This window comes from Hemitrygon akajei, chromosome 12, assembly GCF_048418815.1.
Source record: "Hemitrygon akajei chromosome 12, sHemAka1.3, whole genome shotgun sequence".
Classification (NCBI taxonomy): Eukaryota; Metazoa; Chordata; class Chondrichthyes; order Myliobatiformes; family Dasyatidae; genus Hemitrygon; species Hemitrygon akajei.
This window is the reverse complement of record NC_133135.1, coordinates 107,170,954-107,191,662: the sequence shown is the minus strand read 5'-3', so window position 1 is coordinate 107,191,662 and position 20,709 is coordinate 107,170,954. Positions and strand designations below refer to the sequence as shown.

Here is a 20,709-nt window from a genome sequence, read left to right as displayed (position 1 = left end):
TTTTATTGAGATACAGTGCAGAATAGGCTCTACTAGTCCAACGAGTCGCACTGCCCAGAAATCCTAGCCTAATCATGAGACAGTTTACAATGAGCAATTAACTTACCAACTGGCATGACTTTGGACTGTGGGAGGAAACTAGGACACATGGAGGAAACCCAGAACGTGTAAACTCCTTACAAGGCAGCGGTGGAAATTGAACCTGTGTGACCTGTACTGTAAAGCGTTGTGCTAACCACTACGCTACCATGACACAATTCATCTGAATTGATTGTGGATATTTACAGAGCACCAGACACAATGCTGGAGGAACTCAGCAGGTCAGGTGGCTTTTATGAAAATGAATAAACAGTTGACATTTCGAGCTGAGACCATTCATCAAGACTTTATAGGAAGGGGGAAGATGCCAGTGGTAGAAGGTGGGGTAGTGGAAGCTGGAAGATGATGGGTGAAGCTAGTTGTATGGATGAGAGGGGGGATTGAAGTAAGAATCTAGGAGGTAATTGGCAGAAAAGTTAAAGGGCTGGAAAAGAAGGAATCTGACAGGAGAGGAGTGGACTGTGGGAGTAAGGGAAGGAGGAGGGTTGCCAAGAGGCAGGTGAGGAGAAGAGGTAAGAGGCCAAAGTGGGGGATTGAAGAAGGGGGAGGGGGAAAATAATTACTGCAAGTTGGAGTAATCTGATGTTCATGCCATCAGGTTGGAGGCAAACCTAGATGGAAAATGAGGTGTTGCTCCCACAACCTGAGAGTGGCCTGATTGTGGCAGAAGAGGAACCCATGGACTAACTGTTAAAATGTGGGTAATAATTAAAATGGTTGAATCCAAGCAGTCCTGCTTTTTGTGGATGGAGCGGAGGTGCTTGATAAAGCGGTACCCCAGTCTATGTCAGCTGTCACCAATATAAAGGAGGCTGCATTGGGAGCATCAGATAGAGTAGATTCACAGGGAAAGTGTTGCTTCATCCACAAGGACTATTTGGGGCCCTGAATAGAGGTGAACAATCTGGTGTAGCACTTTAGCTGCTTGCAGGGATTAGTGTGGAGGGGTAAGTGGGCAAGAGAATCACAGAGGGAGCAATCCCTGTGAAAAGTGCAGGGAGGGGAGGTAACGACATGATGGCAGAAGTTCCAGAGAATGAAGTGTGGATGCAGAGGCTTCTGGGGTGGTAGGTGAGGACAAGAGGAACTCTGTCCCTGTAAGGCAGGGGTGTCAAACTCATTTTAGGTCACGGGCCGGATTGAGCAAAATGCAGCTTCATGCGGGCCGGATCAGTCGGACGCGTGCGAACGCAGCTTTCGTTGCCTCCGTTTTTTCAGCCTGCTCTCATGTGTCTCAGTCTCTGCTATAACTACAAAGTGTTTCACTTTACAAATTCCGTTTCTTATGAAGAAGACTGCCGAGCAAGACTGCCGAATAAACACTAAAAACCCTGAAAACCTGGTACCTGAATAAACTCAGCATTAGCCATATCATACGCCATAGGCACTTCGATTACTGGGGCCAGCTTTAATAGTAATTAGATATTATCTCGCGGGCCAAAGATAATTCCACCGCGGGCTGGATTTGGCCCCCGGGCCTTGAGTTTGACATATATGCTGTAAGGCATCAGGAGGATGGGGTGAGTGTGGATGCCTGGGAACTGAGATGCAGGTGAGGAAAGGAAATTGTTCTTTGAGGCAGGAGGACATCCCTGTCATGGAAAGAAAAGCCTCATCTTGGGAACAGATGCGACATGGACGAAGGAACTGAGAAAGGGAATGGCATTTTTACAGGAGACAGGGTGGGAGGAGGTATTGTCAAAATAGCTGTGGGAATGGATAGATATTTAAAAGGAATCAGTAGACAGAGATGGAGACAGCAAGATAGACAAAAGGGAGAGACGTGTCCAAAGTGGACCAAGTGAATTTAGAGATGACTCTCTCTCTCATTTACTTGGAATGTGAGATTCTTCGACATGGTTTAATGGGTGGTTTATAGGCACTTGAATATGATGTAGTGTTGTTTTGTAATTCTCAGAGCAATTCATTGTAAACTCTTAGGGATGTATATTTTTTTCTGTTGCTGTAACTAATAGTTATAATGTAAGTCACTACTGGTTCTAATTACACTAGACAACAAATTTTTCCGAAAATGTTTCTTCCTCAGAATTTTTTGTTTATAATAGGCTGCTTGAAGCTGAACACAAATATAATTTCAGACTGCTTGTATCATGTAGGAATTTGGAAAAACAAGAATTTAACTTTTATTCAATATAATGCACCTGATTGCATAACTGTGATGATGCTTTGCATTAGTTCAACTGAGCTAAAAATGTTGATGATTTTTGTTCATACTCAGTGTCTGAGGCTTCTCACTTAAGTGTTCAACAATAATCAGCCAGCATTGATGGATTCCAGTTGCCCTGATACCGTTTCTCCATGCCCTGGTGAAATCTTTCACCATGCTGGTCACTGAAGGCACCAAGATTTGCAGACGTCCAAATGGGAATGCAGAAAATGAATCTTTAGTGACATGTTGCACTCATGGTTTTTGTATGCTTGAAGCATGTTGTCAACCAGCTGCATGCAGTTTGCTGCTCTGTAGTTGCCAAGAAAATTTTCAACAAAATCCTTGAATACCTTCCATGTGATTTTTCTCTGGTCCCACTAGGCAGTACTTTGAATTGCCTGTCATTGATGACCTGTTTGATTTGCTTGAAGCATATTAACAACCAGCTGCAATAATTATTGACTCTATAATCACTGGCTGCCTTGAAAGGTTTCTTGCTGTAACTGAAATGAAGGAGATGTTTTTACATCTAGATGTAGATGTAAGTGCTTGTTATATTGCTCTCTGATTGGAATCCACAGGATGATAAATAGGCCACTTCTAACTAATCCCTTATTTCTTTTGTCCACTTGCCATGCTTGGCAGCACACCTAACATCTTGCTCTGCAACGACAAAAAAAGAAGCTGTTTTAAAGTAATTATTGACTGAAATTTAAATCAACGTCTTACCTTCTCCTCTTGTGCCAAGCTGAGACCACCCTCAGGGAGGAGGGGCAGCACCTTATATTCTGTCTGGGTAGCCTCCAACCTGATGCCACGAATATCAATTTCTCTGTCTGGGAAACAAACTCCTCCTCTTGCCCCCCCACCCTTCTTTTCTCCACTCTGACCTTTTACTTCTCAGCTGCCAACCACTTCCTCCCAGGACCCCTGCCTTCTCTTTGTCCTGTCATCCACTGTCCTCTCCTATCAGGTTCCTTCTTCTCCTGCCCTTTTCCACCCACCTGGCTGCACCAATCACCTTCCAGCAAGCCTCCTCGCCCCCACCTTTTTATTCCAGCGTTTTCCCTGTGTGTTCCTCTGGATTTCCAGCATATGCAGACTCTCTTGTATTTATTATTATGTTCCTTGTTCTGAATTTATTTTTGAATTCAGTGGCCTTTTTTGGCCATTAGATATTTGGAATCCATATGCCAATATAGAACAACAGCTGCCACTGTTTCCTAAAATCATGGGCTGCAGGAATGGGTGCTCATACTGGACACTCGTACAGTGGGCACCACACTAGCATAGTGGTTAGTGCATCACTATTACAGCTTTTGATTTCAGAGTTTAATTACGATGTTTATGGATTTTTATCTTCAATTAAACTCAATTCAACTGCTCAATAAAGTAGTCGTTGTCGTCGTTAGGTCGCATCTGGAATTTCCAGTTGGCGGACGATTTCCCTCCACGCCATTCATGTACTTGGCAGGTTACAGTAGTGGTTTACCTTTGCCTTCTGCTGGGTGAGTTAAAAGAGATTACCACCTCCTGCAGTGTAGATGACCAGGATGTCTACGTGTTTTGTTGTGCTCTTAGCGCTCCACCAACGCCTGCTGGTCTGCCTTCTTGACCGTTGGACCATGACCATTAATCAGTCTCCTGCGCTCAATCTGTCAGGGCCAGACTTCACATGCTGGGACAGACCGATTCCCTACCTCACAGAGGGTCGAAGACCCGTTGGCTGCCCTCACCTGGTTTGGCCCGTCTGCTGAGACGGTTTACTGGGGTGTGGCTGCTGCACGTGTTACAGCTACTTGGAGCCACAGGTGAGAGCTGAGTGCCAGGTGGGGACCAAAGGTGGACGAGCTGCCCTGAAAAAGGGATTGGCAGGCCCCCCACCAGAGATGCTACTCCTCCTTAGACACCCCATACACCCCTCAATCAAGTAGATTAGATTAAATTAATTTAATTTAAATTCATATCAGTTCAAGTGCCTATCTTTAACTCAAGGGATTCACCACTCTCCATGTTTCTTTTTCCCCTCATTTGTATTTTGTAGGTATCAAAGTTGTTACTGTCCTAATCTACCACCACAGTAGATCAAGAGACAAGTGGTATAGTAAGATGGCACAGTTGCATAGTGGTTAGCACGGGACTTTACAGTACAGGTGCTTGGGTTCGATCCCCATTACTGACTGTGAGGAGTTTGTGCGTTCTACCCCATGACCATGTAGATTTCCTCTGGGTGCTCCAGCTTCCTGTCATAGTCCAAAGATGGACCATTTGGTAGGTTATTTGGTCATTGTAAATTGTCCTGTGATTAGACTAGGATGAGATCGGAGGATTGCTGGGCTGGAAGGGCCCTTTCTACGCTGCTTCTCAATAAGTAAGTGGTTCGCTGAGCAGTGCAGCTCGTTGGGCCAGACGAGTCTGTTCTGAGCTTTATCTATCGGGCAAGTTGGACTTCTCCAATCTCTGATCTTGCTTGACCATCCTTTGATCTTAGTTCCCCTTTGTCAGGTCATTGTGAAAGGCAAGCATTTCCTCCAATACCTTTTCTCCTCCCTATCTCATCTTTTTGACACCCAATACATTTATGGATTTTTTAACTTAATTCAACTACCCAAAAAATTAGATTCAATTCAATTCAATTTACTTGCTCCCTGATGGTGGGAATGAGAAGAGGGCATGTCCTTGATGATGGGGGATCCTTAATAATGGATACTGCCTTATTGAGGCATTGCTCCTTGATATCCTGGATACTATGGAGGCTAGTGCCCATAATGGAGCTGATTGAGAGTACACGACATCACTCGTGCTGTTTCCAGAGAGTCTGAGGTATCCAATTTCCTTCTGTTGAGGCTGCCATTAAAATAGTTGTATTATTGAATCACCTTTTAACCTTCCTCTCCGTTTTAGCCCCAGCACTACCCAATCATGATCATGTATACGCATCTTGATCTTCAGTACATTTCCTTCAATATTCACCATGGTTTCTAAACTCTGTTATCAGAGTTCACCCTTTGCCATATGCCTGAAGTCCCCTGTATCATATTTTTTTGGGGGGGGGGTGTCTCTCTCTCTCTCAATTGCCCATTCCAGCATTTAAAGACTGCTTTGTTCAAAAAACAAGATGGCTTGCTATTAAATATTTCACTTACTGCTCATTACACCACTGGCATTTAGGCCAGCAATGAAGATCCTCCATCTCTAGTGGTGTTCAGGGCTTCCTTCATTGTGTCTTTAGCTTCCTCTTATTTCTCACTACTATCAGTCATGCAAGTCCTGGGTGGAGACTCAGGAATATCATTGTACTCAGAGGTTGAAGGATTCTTTATTGCTGTTTCTGTGAGTTTCTTTTTGACCAGTCAGGGTTGTTAGTCCTGAGCTGTACCCCCAAACCTGGAGGACCAGCAGACTAATCTGCCCTCTACCCTTTGACTGTTTGGCATGGGTGACCTTACCAAGAGCCAAAGTACAAGGCCAGCCAGCAAGGCTCTCCGGGTCATTGTGGCATTCAGGCCTTCAAACCTTACGATAAGGTTGTGGACCTCTTGGAAGAATAAATATCTGGTGTAGTTACAATGCATTAATAACATTTATCTCCAAAATATATATATATATGATATGCAACCTTGAGATTCATCTCCTTACAGCAGCCACCAAAATGTACCCATTCTGAAAAAAACCATGGAACACCCAGTGTGCAAAAAAAAAATAAACCTTACGAACAATAAAAGCAACCAACTAGCTTCAGAAATGAACACAAAATAGATTTTAGTGTCTGTGTCACAAAATTTCAAATTTTTGAATTAGGCCATATTAACTTCATGTAGCTGGCAATGCACCAGATAGAGCATACTGATCAAAACATTGATTGCATTGCCCAAGTTGCCTAGGTATAAATCATTGTCCATGAGGAGATTTGGTATATCACATGAAACACCTGCTAATTTCTACCATGGAGAGCATACTGACTAGCTGCATCACTGTTGGGTATTGGGGATGAGCGGCTACAGCACAGGTTCAAAGTAAGCTGCAGAGAGTTGGAAACTTAGTCATCTCTGTTATGGGCACTAGCCTCTGAAGTATCTAAGACATGTTCAAGGAGCACTGCATCAACAATGTGGCATCCATCATTAAGGACCTCCATTACCCAGGACATGCCCTCTTCTCATTGCTATCATCAGTGAGGATTCAGGAACAGTTTTTTCCCCACTGCCATCTGATTTCTGAATGGACGTTGAACCCAGGAACACCACCTCACTACCTTAATTTCTGTTTTCGCACTGCTTATATTACTTAACGATTTAATGTACATATATATATATATAGTTAATGTACTTCAGTTTTTTTTTCTATATTACCATGTATTGCATTGTAATGCTGCCACAAATATCACAGTATTTGCTGGTGATATTAAAAGTGATTCTGATTCTGTAAGCTGGAAAATGAGTAGGATACAGCAGGGAAGGGGTGACATATTAATTTTCATGTGTATTTCTTAGCATGCCTTGCTGTTTCTGAGTAGGATGGTCTTCATCAACATCTGTTCAAAGACCTGTTGTTTGTTATAAGCTTTGTCACATCTGGTATTTTCTTAATTCTTTCTGGAAACTAGTGGAGGCACTGGTAGATCTGATTTAACAGTTATGATGCATGTAATTGCTACCATCTTTCCAGCAGCTAAGTGTTCTCTGTGTTATGTGAGATTGGTACTGACCTGAAAGCAATTACCTTAGATTTTAGTTGGCAGTTCTCGCCAAAAAAAATCGACTTCTGTAGCACTTTACAGAGACTGTGTATAGGATTAAAATTATTTGTGAAAGTCGTTGATCTGAGTTGAATATTCCACAAAACTGCAGATTCAATGGTTCCATTTAATATCGGAAAATGTATTCAGTATATAACGTCAAATTCTTGCTCTCTACACAACATCCCCGAAATAGAGAGAAAACCCCAAAAGAATGAATGACAGAAAGATGTTAGAACTGCAAAGCCTCTCCCCATGCAAAAAGCATCAAGCTTTCCCCCACCTGCCTCTGCAAAAGCATCAGTCCTCCCCCCCCCCAACCTGACAAGCAAGCAATAGCAAAGCCCCCAAAGAGACCATGATTTAGAGTCCACCAAAAAACATCGTTCATTCCAACATGCCACAGGTTCTCGCTCTGTCTCTAATAATGGTAAATGGAGAGGGGGAGAGACCTCCAAAAGCTGCACACACAGACTCCCTAGTTAAATGGGATTACTATATGTATTTGAATAGAGCCTTTGTGCATTTGACTATAGTAAGTAAAATTAAGTGGCATGAATGGTGAATGCTGTCTGGTGGAAATATTTACTTTGTGTGAAAGATTTATCGCATAATGCTTTCTGAATACTTGGGAAAACTAAATTGGTAAAATGTAATCATGCAATCACATTATTATTCTCTTCAGTATTCAGTTTTTTGTTTTGGGTCTGTAAAGCCCGTTATGGTTTAAAAAAAGATCCAGTAAAACTCAATTTAAGGTGAATTGACCTGCTCTGTTGTAATGAACACCATATACTCATCTTCATTATTTAATAGGCTAAATAGCAGTTGGCTTTTGATATTCTACCAGTAAAGGATAAATCTGCATTAAAAAAAATTCCATGTTTTATTTAGAAACATTTAATTTTATTTATTGAGATATAGCACAGAATAGGCCCTTCCAACCCTTCAAGCCGTGCCACTCAGCAATACCCTGATTTAATCCTAGCCTAATCGTGGAATAATTTACAATTGAACCTGTCAGCCGATATTTGGTCTGTGAGAATAAACCAGAGCATTCATGGGGAGAACGTACAAACTCCTTACAGGCAGTGACGGGAATTGAACCCAGTTTGTTGGTACTGTAAAGTGTTGTTTTATTTTAAATGGATATATTCTTCTTTCATGAATGTGGAAACTACATGCTCAGGTGATATGCTTGAGATGAAGATAGGAAAGATGCTGGAAGTTTTAATTCACTCCTAAAACAGTCTTTGTCAAGTGAAAGCAGTGAATTGTGTGTAGTCTAATGTGTGAGATTAAACAAAGAAGACAAGTTTGTAGTTTGTACCTCTGTGTTAAGATTGTATACTTCCATTTTGTAGCCTGAAACTGCTGGGATGTGAAGGTTACGCAAGTAGATGACCTTAACTGGGAAGTCAAACCAGGGAGGGACATTCACAGTGAATGTAAGGGTCCTGGAGAGCATTGTAGAGCCAAGGACCCAGGAGTACAAATTACATAGTCCCCAGAATGTTCCAGATATATTTAGGTTGTGGTAAGAATTGCATTGTTCTGGGTCTAGAGTAGCACACAGTCCAAACTTCCTCTGAAAGACATTAGTGACCTATGCAGGTTTTCAAATAGTTTGCTAGTTCAGGAATTACCTCGGAAATCGTGTCTTGAGATTACATTGTCATACTAGCCCAATACTGAATAACATGAGCTGTTTGAAGGCCATTTTCAAAGGTTTGCTTTGCGTACGTACTAATCTGGGTGCTCGGCAAACTGATCTGTTAAGATTTATCGACTGTAGCTTGGCATTCAATACAATGATCTCTTTAAAAATAGTCAATAAGTTCCAAGATGTTGCCTTCAATACCTCATTGTGCAATTAGCTCCTCAATTTCCTCACTTGTAGACCCCAGTCAGTTTGGATTGGCAACAACATCTCCATAATTTCTATCAACACAGTTGCAGCACAAGACTGTGGGCTTAGTCTCTTACTCTACTCGCATTATACTTATGACCAGTGAGGGCAAGCACAGCTTCAATGCTTACTTTAGTTTGCTGATGGCACCACTGCCATTGGCTGAAACAAAGGTGGTGGCAAATCAGTACAGAGGAGGGAGATTGAAAACCTAGCATGTGGTGCCACAACAACAATCTCTGACTGAATGTCAGCAAGACCAAGGAGTTCCTGCCGAAGGGTTTCAGCTCGAAATGTTGACTACTACTTTCCATAGATACTTTCTGGCCTGCAGAGTTCCTCCAGCATTTTGTGTGTGTTGCTTGGATTTCCAGCATCTGCAGATTTTCTCTTGCAGAGGAGCTGATTACTTACTTCAGGAGGAGGAAGCCAGAGGTCCATGAGCCAGTCGTTATTGGGGGATCAGTGGTGGAGAGGGTCAGCAACTTTAAATTCCTTGGTGTTATCATTTCAAAGGATCTGCCCTGCCCAGCGTGGAAGTTCAGTTGTGAAGAAGGCACATCAGCATTGCTACTTAGAAGTTCGCAAAAAATTGGCATGACATCTAAAACTTAACAAACTTCTACAGATGTGTGTGCAGAGTGTATTGACTGGTTGTATCATAGCCTGATATGGAAACACCGATGTCCTTAAACAGAAAAGCCTACAAAAGATAGTGGAAGTGACCCAGTCCATCGTGAATAAAGACCTCCCCACCGTTAAGCACATCTACATGCTGTCAAAGCATCCATCATCAGGGACCCCATCATCCAGGCCATGCTCTCTTCTTGCTGCTGCCATCAGCAACAAGGTACAGGAGCCCCAAGATTCAGGTTCAAAAATAGTTATTACCCCTCATCCATCAGCCTCTTGAACCAAAGGGGATAACTTCATTCAACCTCACTTGCCCCATCACTGAACTGTTCCCACAATCTTCTTTGAAGGACTCTTCATCTCATGTTCTTTTATCTGATATTATGTCTCTGTATTTACTGTAAATGTCTGCAAGTAAATGGATCTTAAGGTTGTAAATAGTGACATGCATGTACTTTGATAACAAGTTTACTTTTGAACATTGAATTTGAAGACAACCACATGAAGCTAATTACATCAACTATCATTGTGTAGAATGGTGGGAACCTTGTTCTCATAAATTCAAAAGGAAGGGCAGCTCCTGCCAGTGTTGTCCACATTAAGGAACAAATAGAAACCATGGCTGTTATGACATTAACATAGCAATGAAATACATCCCCACCTCCCATGCCAGTCTCTCTCCCCCCCCCCCCCCCCCAAAGATAATATCTGGGAAATAATGCAGAGTTCCTGTTGATTTGTTGATTTAAGTGTGGGTTACCTCCTATATTGTTTATACTGATTGGACATGTATTATTTTCTTGCAGACTTTTACAGCATGGTGCAATTCGCATTTACGGAAGGCAGGAACACAAATTGAAGTAATTGAAGAAGATTTTAGGGATGGCCTCAAACTAATGTTACTTTTGGAGGTGATATCAGGTGAGGAATGATTTTGCTTTTATGCCTATAAGAACCATTCTCAGTTGGATCTATTTGTGTTCAATTAAGGTTGGTTATTAATGAATCTAATTCTATTTTTAAGTTTCAAGTTGGTTGGGTTGAGTTGTTTCTCGATCTTGGCAATCCATTTGCAAAAGTTTCGTCACCAAATGAGGAGACATTATCAGTGCACTGTTTAATTGTGTTAGGGTTAGTGAACAGCGGGCTGATAATGTCTCCTCACATGGTGACAAAATGTTTGCAAGTAACTTGCAAAGATCAGAGAACAACTCAATCCAACCATCAGCCACCCAAACTACACATTTTCCGAATTATTTTCAGAGTTTCAAATTTTCCTGTGCTTGCTACTAAAGGTTATTGTTTGGGAAAACTTGTGAAAAAAACCTAAGTTACCTGCTTAGGAGACTGATAGTGTTGACGATTGTGGAAGACTTCGTGGTTACAAAGTGATATCCAAGCCAGTGATCCCATTTAGGAAGGATGTAACCATTTCCCCATTTAACCAGCATGATCCATTATTATGAACCAGGATTAACCATTTTAAAGTTTCACCAGCATGAAGCAAGGCATAGAACATAGAACTTACGGAACCAAGACATCTCCACAATGTCGTCTCTACTACCGGGATGAAGCCACACTCAGGTTGGAGGAACAATACCTTGTATTCGTCTGGGTATCTTCCAACCTGATGGCATGAACTTCAATTTCTCAAAATTCCAGTAATTGCAATCCGCCCCTCTCTATTCCCTATTCTTGTTTCCCCCTCACGCCTTTTCCTCTTACCTGTCCATCACCTTCCTCTGGTGCTCCTCCCCCTTCCCTTCCCTTCCCTTCCCTTCCCTGGTCTTTTGTCCTCTCTTATCAGATTCCCCTTTTCTCCTGCTCTTTATCTCCTTTACCAACCAATTTCCTAGCTCTCACTTCACCCCTCCCCCTCTCCCAGTTTCATCTATCATCTTGTACTTCTTCTCAACCTGACTTCTCATCTTCCTTTCCAGTCCTGTTGAAGCACCTCAGCCTGAAACTGTTTATTCTTTTCTATAGATGCTGCCTGACTTGCTGAGTTCCTTCCACATTAAATTGTCAGTTATATATGGATAATTTTATTTCCATCTAATCTAAAAGATACTAATTTGCCAGTAGTAAAAAGTAGTTTAGAAAGTTCATACTTTACATTTATTCATACAAAATAATTGTAACAATCAAAATGCAATTATATTCATAAATTATTTTATAACAGATGAATCTGAGGAAGATGGAGGGATATGGACATTTTGTAGGTAGGAGCAATTAGTTTTCAAACAAATACTGGGGCATGTGGGGCTCATCAGCCAATAACAACAGCCCTCCTAGGAGAAGGAAAACCCTGGTTTTAAACCTCCACTGCTTTGTGGCCATACCCACCCATGGGATAGTCTTTGAGACTAAACCCAGAGGAAGAAATCCAGAGCTGGGTCCCTGAGGCAGTTTGATATTGTTTACAACTTCGCTTTGGCAACCTCTGAGACGACACTAATGCCAAGCTGTATTAGTGCTTGCCCTTCTCTTGGACTACATCAGTGACATGGAGAGGGGGAACGGCCGGTTCTTTGAATCTTCTCGCCCAGGCTTGTGCCCTGGAGAGGACACAGTCCCCCAGAGGCTGATGATTCCGTGGTTGCCTACTATACTGTTTAGCTGATCTAGCACAGCATTGTGGGCTGAAGGGCCTGTTCCTGTGCTATACTGCTGTATGTACCAGACACGAGATTTATTCTCAGTTTGGTAAACTGCTTTATTATGCCCTGAAAAATATCGTCTGAGAATACTTAAACGAGAGAAAATCTGCAGATGCTGGAAACCTAAGCAAAACCCACAAAATGCTGGAGGAAGTCAGCAGGCCAGGCAGCATCTATTGGGAAATAAGTACAGTTGACGTTTTGAGCCAAGACCCTTCAGCCCAAAATGTTGACTGTATTTTTCCATAGATGCTGCCTGGTCTGCTGAGTTCCTCCAGCATTTTGTGTGTGTTGTCTGGGAATCCTTGACTTATTTTTCCTCCAGGACAGTGATGAATATTGGTAGTTCAGGTTGACGCATTTGATATTGCATTGTTCAGTGAGCTAGCCGAGGTGACATCTCAGTGTGTAGTTGCCATTTCTTTCTGGTTGTGCTCACGTTTATATATCCCCCCCCCCCCCCCCCCCCTTGCATACCTCGGTCCTGTGTAGCTACCCCTTCAATTAACTTTTGAATTCTATTGGCTAAGGTTTCTTTGGCTCTTAGGGGTACGTAGATGGCATCTATATTGATATGCTTCTTTACAGAATTATAAGAAGTGAACCATGCTTCTTAAAATTTTCGTGCCTGCTTCATGTTTGCCTGAGCCAGAACCTCTGATGTCCTGGTTAAAGTGGTGTCCTCTCGGTCTTCATGTACTGAGATCTGTGACAGTGGATCATGTCTCTGTACCACTAGTTTGTGTTCCCGTAAATGAGATTTCTCCTCTTTCATCACCACCACTGCTCTTGATTTTTCTATTGACCAGTTTAACTTAATCCTTGATATCACATTATATGGCTGTCTTGTCAGCTGAGTAGTTTCTTGTTCCTCTGGAATTCTGCTTTTATTAAAAAAAATCTTTCTGGGGCAAAGCTATAACGAGATATTGATTTTATTGATTGTAGCAGCAACTCAACCAAGCATGTGGCATGGGGAGTTATCCTGTATGACGCACACTCTAATTTGAAAAATATATCTCATGATGCTCTGAACACATAATCAGTGATGTATCCTGGGGTCATTGTGTGCTTCGGGTTGTTCAACATCAGACACCCTCACCCTGGCGACCCAGCTGTGGTTGATCAAGCCACGACTTGTGTTCAGATAGCATGTGCTGCAGATCCCCATGGACTTGCTCTCTTTATCCAGAGCCACCTTGAGGCTTTCTCTGATGCCTTGGTGATGTTGTCAGAGGCTCTCTGCCTCCTTGCACCAGCAATTTCCAATGTGCTGAGGGCTCTGTGAAGAGATGCCCAATAATAATTATAATATTAAAATAATAATCAGTCTGTTATTAATCCAAATCAGGTTTAATATCACCAGGATATGTTGTGAAATTTGTTGTCTTTGAGGCATTAGTACCACATAGAACATAATAATAGTAAAAAAAACCTGAATTACAGTAAGTATATATATTAAATGGTTAAGTAAGTAGTGCAAAGATGGAAATAAAAAAAAATGTAGTGAGCTAGTGTTTGTGGGTTCAATGTCTATTCAGAAATCTGATGGCAGAGGGGAAGAAGCTGTTCCTGAATTGTTGAGTGTGTGCTTTCAGCCTCCTGTACCTCCTCCCTGATGGTAGCAATGAGAACAAGGTATGACCTGGGTGATGGGGGTCCTTAATGATGGATGCCGCCTTTTTGAGGCATCGCTCCTTGAGCTGTCCTGGATACTACGGAGGTTAGTGCCCATGATGGAGCTGACTGAGTTTACTCTCTGCAGGTTATTCTGATTCTGTGCAGTGGCATCCCTCACCACCTCTCCCCTGCACCATACCAGACAATAATGTAGCCAGTTAGAATGCTCTCCACGGTACTTTGGTAGAAATTTTCAAGTGTCTATGGTGACATACCAAGTCTCCTCAAAGTCCTAATGAAGTATAGCCACTGTTGTGCTTTGTAGCTGCATCAATATGGATAGATAGATACTACATTGATCCCAAAGGAAATTACATTGTCTCAGTAGCATTACAAGTGCAGAGATATAAATATTAGAAGAGAAGTAGAAAGAACAAAAAACAAGTTACCACAAAAAGTTTAACAGGAAGGGGTCATAACTTCCCCGGCTATAGTTTGACTCATTATAGAGCCTAATGGCCAAGGGTAAGAATGACCTCATATAACGCTCTTTGGAGCAGTGCAGTTGTCTTGGTGTATTACTAAAACTGCTCTTTTGTTCAGTAAGGTGGCATGCAGAGGGCAAGAAATATTGTCCAGAATTGCCAGGATTTTCCGTAGGGTCCTTTGTTGTACCACAACCTTCAGTGTGTCCAGCTTGACTCCTATAATAGGGCCAGCCTTTCTAATCAGTTTATTGAGTCTGTTGGCATCACCTGTGTTGATGCCATTGCCCCAGCACACCACCACATGGAAGATTGTATTGGCAACAGCAGACTGGTAGAACGTGAAGTAGAGGTCTGCGTAAAGGACCTCGGGAAGTTGAGGCAACTCTGTCCCTTCTTGTACACAGATTCTGTTGGTGCTTCACTCAAGGTTCTCATCCAGGTGCACCCCCAGGTACTTGTAGATCCTCACCATCAGTAGTAACAGGGAGCAACAGAGGCTTAGTCTTCCTAAAGTCCATCACCATCTCTTTGGTCTTACTGATGTTGTGCTGCAGATAATTCAGCTTGCACCATTTGACAAAGTCCTCCACCAGGGCCCTGTATTCATCTTCCTGTCCTCCCTTTATACATCCAACTATTGCTGCGTCATCAGAGAATTTCTGCAGTTGACAGTACTCAGTGTTGTATCTAAAGTCTGAGGTATACAGGGTAAATAGGAAGGAGTTAGTACATTCCCCTGTGGGATCCCAGTGCTGCTTAGAGCTATGTCTGACACACAGCTCTGAAGCCGCACAAACTATGACCTTTGGAAGTCAGGAAGTCAGCCAGTCAGGAAGTCTTTTCCAGAATACAATGGAAGTGCCAGTCTGCATTGAATGGAGCTTTTCTCCCAGCAGTGAGGGCTGTATGTTGTTGAAGGCACTTGAGAAATCTAAGAACGTGACCCTCACAGTGCTGCCCTGCTTATCCACATGGGAGTAGGCTCTGTTCAGCAGGTAGATATCAGCATCGTTGACTCCAGTGTGCTACTGGTAGGCAAACTGCAGGGGATCAATGACTGATCTGACCAGGGGTCGGAGGTGAGCCAGGACGGGTCTTCGTGATATGTTAAGTCAGGGCCACTGGACCCTTTTTTGGGTTCTGCGATCACACATGATGTTTTCCACACAGTCAGGACCCTTTCCAGGCTGAGACACAGGTTTGAAAATGTGCTGGAGAACTCCACACAGCTGCTCAGCACACTCCCTCAGGACCTTGAGGTTCACACCGTCCGGTCCCAGTACTTTGCCGTGTCTGAGTTTCCCCAGAGCCCTTCTCACCTGCCTAGCAGTGAAGGGGAGTCTATGATCACTGGGCAGTTGGTGGAAGGTAGGGGCTGAGGGAGGTAAATATTGGGATGATAGCAGCTGCTATGTGGAGGTGTGGATGGTAGGTGCAGGGCAAGGAAGGGATGTAGACAGTGGTAGCCTGTGATGTACATCTATGTGTTGGCGGGGAGGCATTGGTGCTGAGGAAGCATTGGGCACCTCTGTACCTGGACTGATGTGCTAAGGGGTGTGAATTTTCAAACCTATTGAAGAATTGGTTTAACCCATTAGCCCATTCACAGGTGCATTCCAAGGATCTACATCTAGGCAGATTGAAGCCAGTGATGCTCTTCGTGCCTCTCCACACCTCCTGTGAGCTGCTCTGCTTGTTTGTTCTCCAGCTCTCTCCTATATTCCTCTTTAGCCACCTTGATCTTCTTTAACTCTCTCTGCACTTGTTGGAACCAGGTTGGATCCTCAGAGATATTGACACCCAGGAACTTGAAATAGCGCACTCTTTCCACTTCTGAATCCTCTATGAAGTCTAGTGTGTGTTCTGTCATCTTAATAATGTTAAAAAAGTTGAAATATATTCAATCCTTTATTAGTATGAGCAAAACATGCAATCTTGAAATGATGAAATTAAAATTAGCAATATTAAATGCACTTAAGTGGACTTAAGCAAAGTTAAGTAGAGTTAAGTGTTTTCAAATGTAATTAAGTGGTCAACCAAAGATATGACACCCGGTAATCCCCAACTCTAAACTGCCCAGAACAAAGAATGAATATGTAACTAAACCCTTTGCTTTTACCATGCCACCAATACACATGACTAGTTAACATAATAAACAAGCAACGCAGAATACAATGCAGATAGAAAACAGATGATTGGCTCCTACACTGATTCTTGCAGAGCCTAAGTTTGAAAACCACTGTTCACATTTTTGTTATCTGACAGCAAAATTATCCATGGTCATTAAGTCCACTAGACAAGGGGTTCAAAATATTTTTATGAAATATTACCATTAACTGAGATTATGAAGTTGGCAGTTTAGGTTTTGTCCTGCTTCATTTTTAAACAGGGCCATTTTCCACATTGTTCGGTAAATGGTAATCTAACTGTTCTGAAGCAAATTGATTAAAGGCACAGCTAGTAGAGCATGCTCTGAAACCTAGAGAACAATAAAGAAGACACTACAAAAACTGTAGACTTTCATCAACCAGTGCCTGAGAAGGATCCTAAACGTCAGATGGATTGGCAAAGTAATCAACCAGGCACGGTGGGGAAAACTCCAACCAGGAATCCATAGAGATACAAGTATGCAAACGGAAATGGAAATGGATGGGCCACAACTTGAGGAAGCCAACCAGTATCACCAGAGGAGCATTAAAATGGAATCCTCAAAAAAAGAGGAAAAAAGGGATTTCCAAAGTACATGTAGGGGGGATGTCAAGGTCAAAATTAGACGAGGGGAGAGTCCTGATCCACCCTGTAGACACTGGCTCAGAACAGGATGGTGGAGCCCAGAGGTCATTGATGGCCTATGCTTCACTGGGAGATAAGGCCCCAAGAAGAAACAGTAATAGAACATGCTGGGATGTTGGCGCTGATTAGCTTTTTACTCTACTTGGTGCATACTATTTTATTTAAAAGTTGATTTAATTAGATTGGCTTTTGTGTTACCAAAGACATTCACAAATTTCTATCTGTGTACTGTGGTGAGCATCGTAACTGGTTGCATCGCCATCTGGTGTGAAGGGGCCACTTCACAGGATCGTTAAAAGCTGCAAAGGGTTGCAAATCCAGCCAGCGCCATCATGGGCACTAGGCTTCCAAGCATTGAAGATGTCTTCAAAAGGCACTACCTCAAAAAAAGGCTGTATCCATCGTTAAGGAACTTCATCACACAGGCCATGCCCTCTTCTCATTAAGGAGGAGGTATAGGAACCTGAAGAGAGACACTCAACATTTTAGGAACATATTCTTCCCCTCCACCATCATATTTCTGAACATACAGTGAACCCATGTACACTACCTCATGTTTTTTGCTCTCATTTTGCACTACTTATTTAATTTATTTTTTTTATAGACAGATAGTACTGTGTAAATGTCTTCAGCACATATAAAGACAATTCTGTAAAGATGCTTTAAAAAATGAGATGCAAAGTTTGTGAATATCAAAAATTACTATAAAGAGCAGAAAACAGTTTTAAAAAAAAACTAAATCAAATCAATATTTGTTGTGACCACCCCTTGCCTTTTAGAACTGCATCAATTGTTAGGTGCAGTGCAGGTTTATAAGAAAATCCAAGCATCTTGGTGAACTTCCCACAGTTCTTCTGCGGACTTTGGCTGTCTCGCTTGCTTCTGTCTCTCCAGGTATTCCCAGATAGCTCAATGATGTTGAGATCAGGGCTCTGTAGAGGGAATGACATCTGTCGCTGAACTCCTTTGTACTTTTTACTGAAGATAGTTCTTTATGACCTTGGCCATGTGTTTGGGATCATTGTTTTGCTGCAGACGGAAGTTGGTACTGATCAGATGGCTCCCTGATGGTATTATGTGATGGATGAGAATTTACTTGTACTTCTCAGCATTGAGGATTCTGACCAGATCACCAACTCCATTTGCAGAAATATAGCCCAAAACTGGCAGGGAACCTCAACCGTGCTTCACTGTTGGTTGCAAACACCTGTCCACGTAGTGCTGTCCAGCTTTTCTACGGATAGACCTCCTGTTTGATCCAAAAATTTCAAATTTGCACTTGTCAGACCACAGCACTTGCTGTTATTGTTCAGCACCCCAGTCCTTGTGTTTTTGTGTGTAGATGAGGGTCATGGCTTTGTTTTCACTTCAGACAAATGGCTTTTTCACAGCAACTATTCTACGAAGACCGCTTCTGACAAGGCTTCTCTGGACTGTAGAGGGTGTAGTTGAATTCCAGTGGTTTTGGTGAGTTCTGAGCTGACAGTAATGCTGGACTTCTTCTGATTTAGAGGGGATGCCAGTTTGATGTATGTCTCATCTGCTGCACTCAGTTTCTATGACCAACCACTGGTTTCTGGTTCTCAACCTTGCCTGTTTCTTTGTGCTTCTTGGACAGCTCATCTTGAAACTCCTGTCAGCTGCAAAATTTTTGCTTGGGAGAGATTGTTTAGAGTTTTTAGAGTATTTAGAGAATGTTTTAAACATTTTAGAGAATGTTTAGAGTATTATAGTGCCAGGCCGTGTCTTGTCCAATCTGTGGTACCCCTTGCTCAGTACAGGTATGTGCCCACATAATTTGCTGTTGGGATGCAGGTGTGGAATGTGCTTTCCTAAATTGACAGTGTGCTTTGACTGGTGTCAGTGTCTGTGCAAAGGTATTCTTGTACTATGGTTTAAGGATTGCTACAACTGAATGGATTGCTCAACCATTTTCTCAGATATTCTTGTGCTGGAGTTGCTTATAAGACATACAAAGGGCAATTAAGTTCCCTTCTTGAAGCATATGGTGTACTTAGGATTTCATTAGTTTCACAGTCCCATTCTTAGTACTAGTATTTTTTTAAAGTTGTAAATTACTTAACTAAATTTCCCAGCTGCTTTGGAATTAGCATTTGTCGTGGAATTGTATGTTCTTGTCTTTGGTTTCAAAATACATTTATTATCAAAGTATGTATATGTTATACTACCTTGAGATTCTCCTTACAAGTATCCACAAAACAAAGAAACCCAAAAGAGCACATTTAAAAAAAGACTAAAACTCTCAATATGCAAAAAGAGAAAAAACAAATCATGCAAACAATAGAAATAAACAAAAAGCATTCAGAATTTCCTCAGACACGGAGCCTGGAGCAGCTGGAACAGTCCGCAGCCTCCATCTCAGTTCAGCACATGGTGGAGTAAAACGTTGCGGAGCTCACAGACACCAAGCCAGGAGCACCCACAGCCTCTGCCTCAGTGCAGTGCAGAGTGGAGTGGACTCACCGGATCCTTGCCTCTGGATCAACACCCTGCCATTTCAATTCAACTGGTCTGGCATTTATATTGTCCAAATGTTAGGTCATTTCTCGCTGTAAGACTCAGGCCATTGATACGTTCTGGGCCTGAGCTTTCCAAATCAGCCTGGCGTTTAGATCGTTCAAAACTTAACTCGGTTTAGGTGAATGGGCCTTGAATCTGCCATTCATTCTTGTGCTGCACTCTCCACGACTTCATCTTGAACATGCTTCGACCTTGCCCTGACTTTGCCTTGAGCTCACCTTGCACCTGCCTGCTTCTACCCTTGACTCAGCCTTGCCTTCGCTTGCCTCTTCATTGTTTGTGGTGTTGCTACCATAATTTTTTTTTTACAGAAAAACTGTTATTAGTAAAATATTTAGTTCAGTCCTTTGTTTTGTTAACCACTGGTAAGTAATCACTTGCCTTTAGCAGCACAATCTTAAACCAGATTGCAAACCTAGTAGCAGTAGCACGGTGATGCTTTATGCCAATAAAATGCTAGACAGCCTTGGCAGTAAAAGAAAAGTAACTGGCTCGGCCTAGTAAAATGAAATGTCCTGTGACTTATTAAGCTTGTTCATGTGCGCCCATGCAACAAGAACTGTTTGGACTTTGTGTCAGACCTGTGTTTATTCACATCCATTGTGACCATTTGCACCTCGACTGAGATTCAGCTCAGTAGGTGGGGGTTTGATATTGTAGCTGAAACCATACTTACCAATCCTGTTTAGAAAGAAAGCTGTCAGACTTTGTTCAATAAAAACGCAAAATGCTGGCAGAACTCAGCAGGCCAGACAGCATCTATGGGAGGAGGTAGTGACAACGTTTCGGGCCAAAACCCTTCATCAGGTTTCGGCCCGAAACGTTGTCACTACTTCCTCCCATAGATGCTGTCTGGCCTGCTTAGTTCTGCCAGCATTTTATGTTTTTATTTATTTCCAGCATCTGCAGATTCACTCGTGTAGACTTGGTTCAACATAGTTTTGAAGATGTATTCAATTCTTGGCCGTGTTCATCTGTTTGAACGTGGTTGACTAAAATTGCCATGCATTGCAAGCTGTAACAGCTGAGAAGGTATCAGGAACAATGAATAAACATGA

At 42.4% G+C, this 20,709-nt stretch overlaps 1 protein-coding gene across 5 annotated transcripts in view; it reads left to right on the top strand.

Annotated features, from left to right (window-relative positions):
* The window catches only part of LOC140737347 (alpha-actinin-1-like), a 157,818-nt gene that overhangs the window by 44,259 nt on the left and 92,850 nt on the right, over nucleotides 1–20,709 (top strand). For all 5 annotated transcript variants that reach the window (XM_073063791.1, XM_073063790.1, XM_073063792.1 and 2 more), the window contains exon 2: nucleotides 10,356–10,470. In XM_073063791.1, coding sequence (XP_072919892.1) covers nucleotides 10,356–10,470 — 115 coding nt within the window. The remainder of the gene's footprint in view (nucleotides 1–10,355; nucleotides 10,471–20,709) is intronic.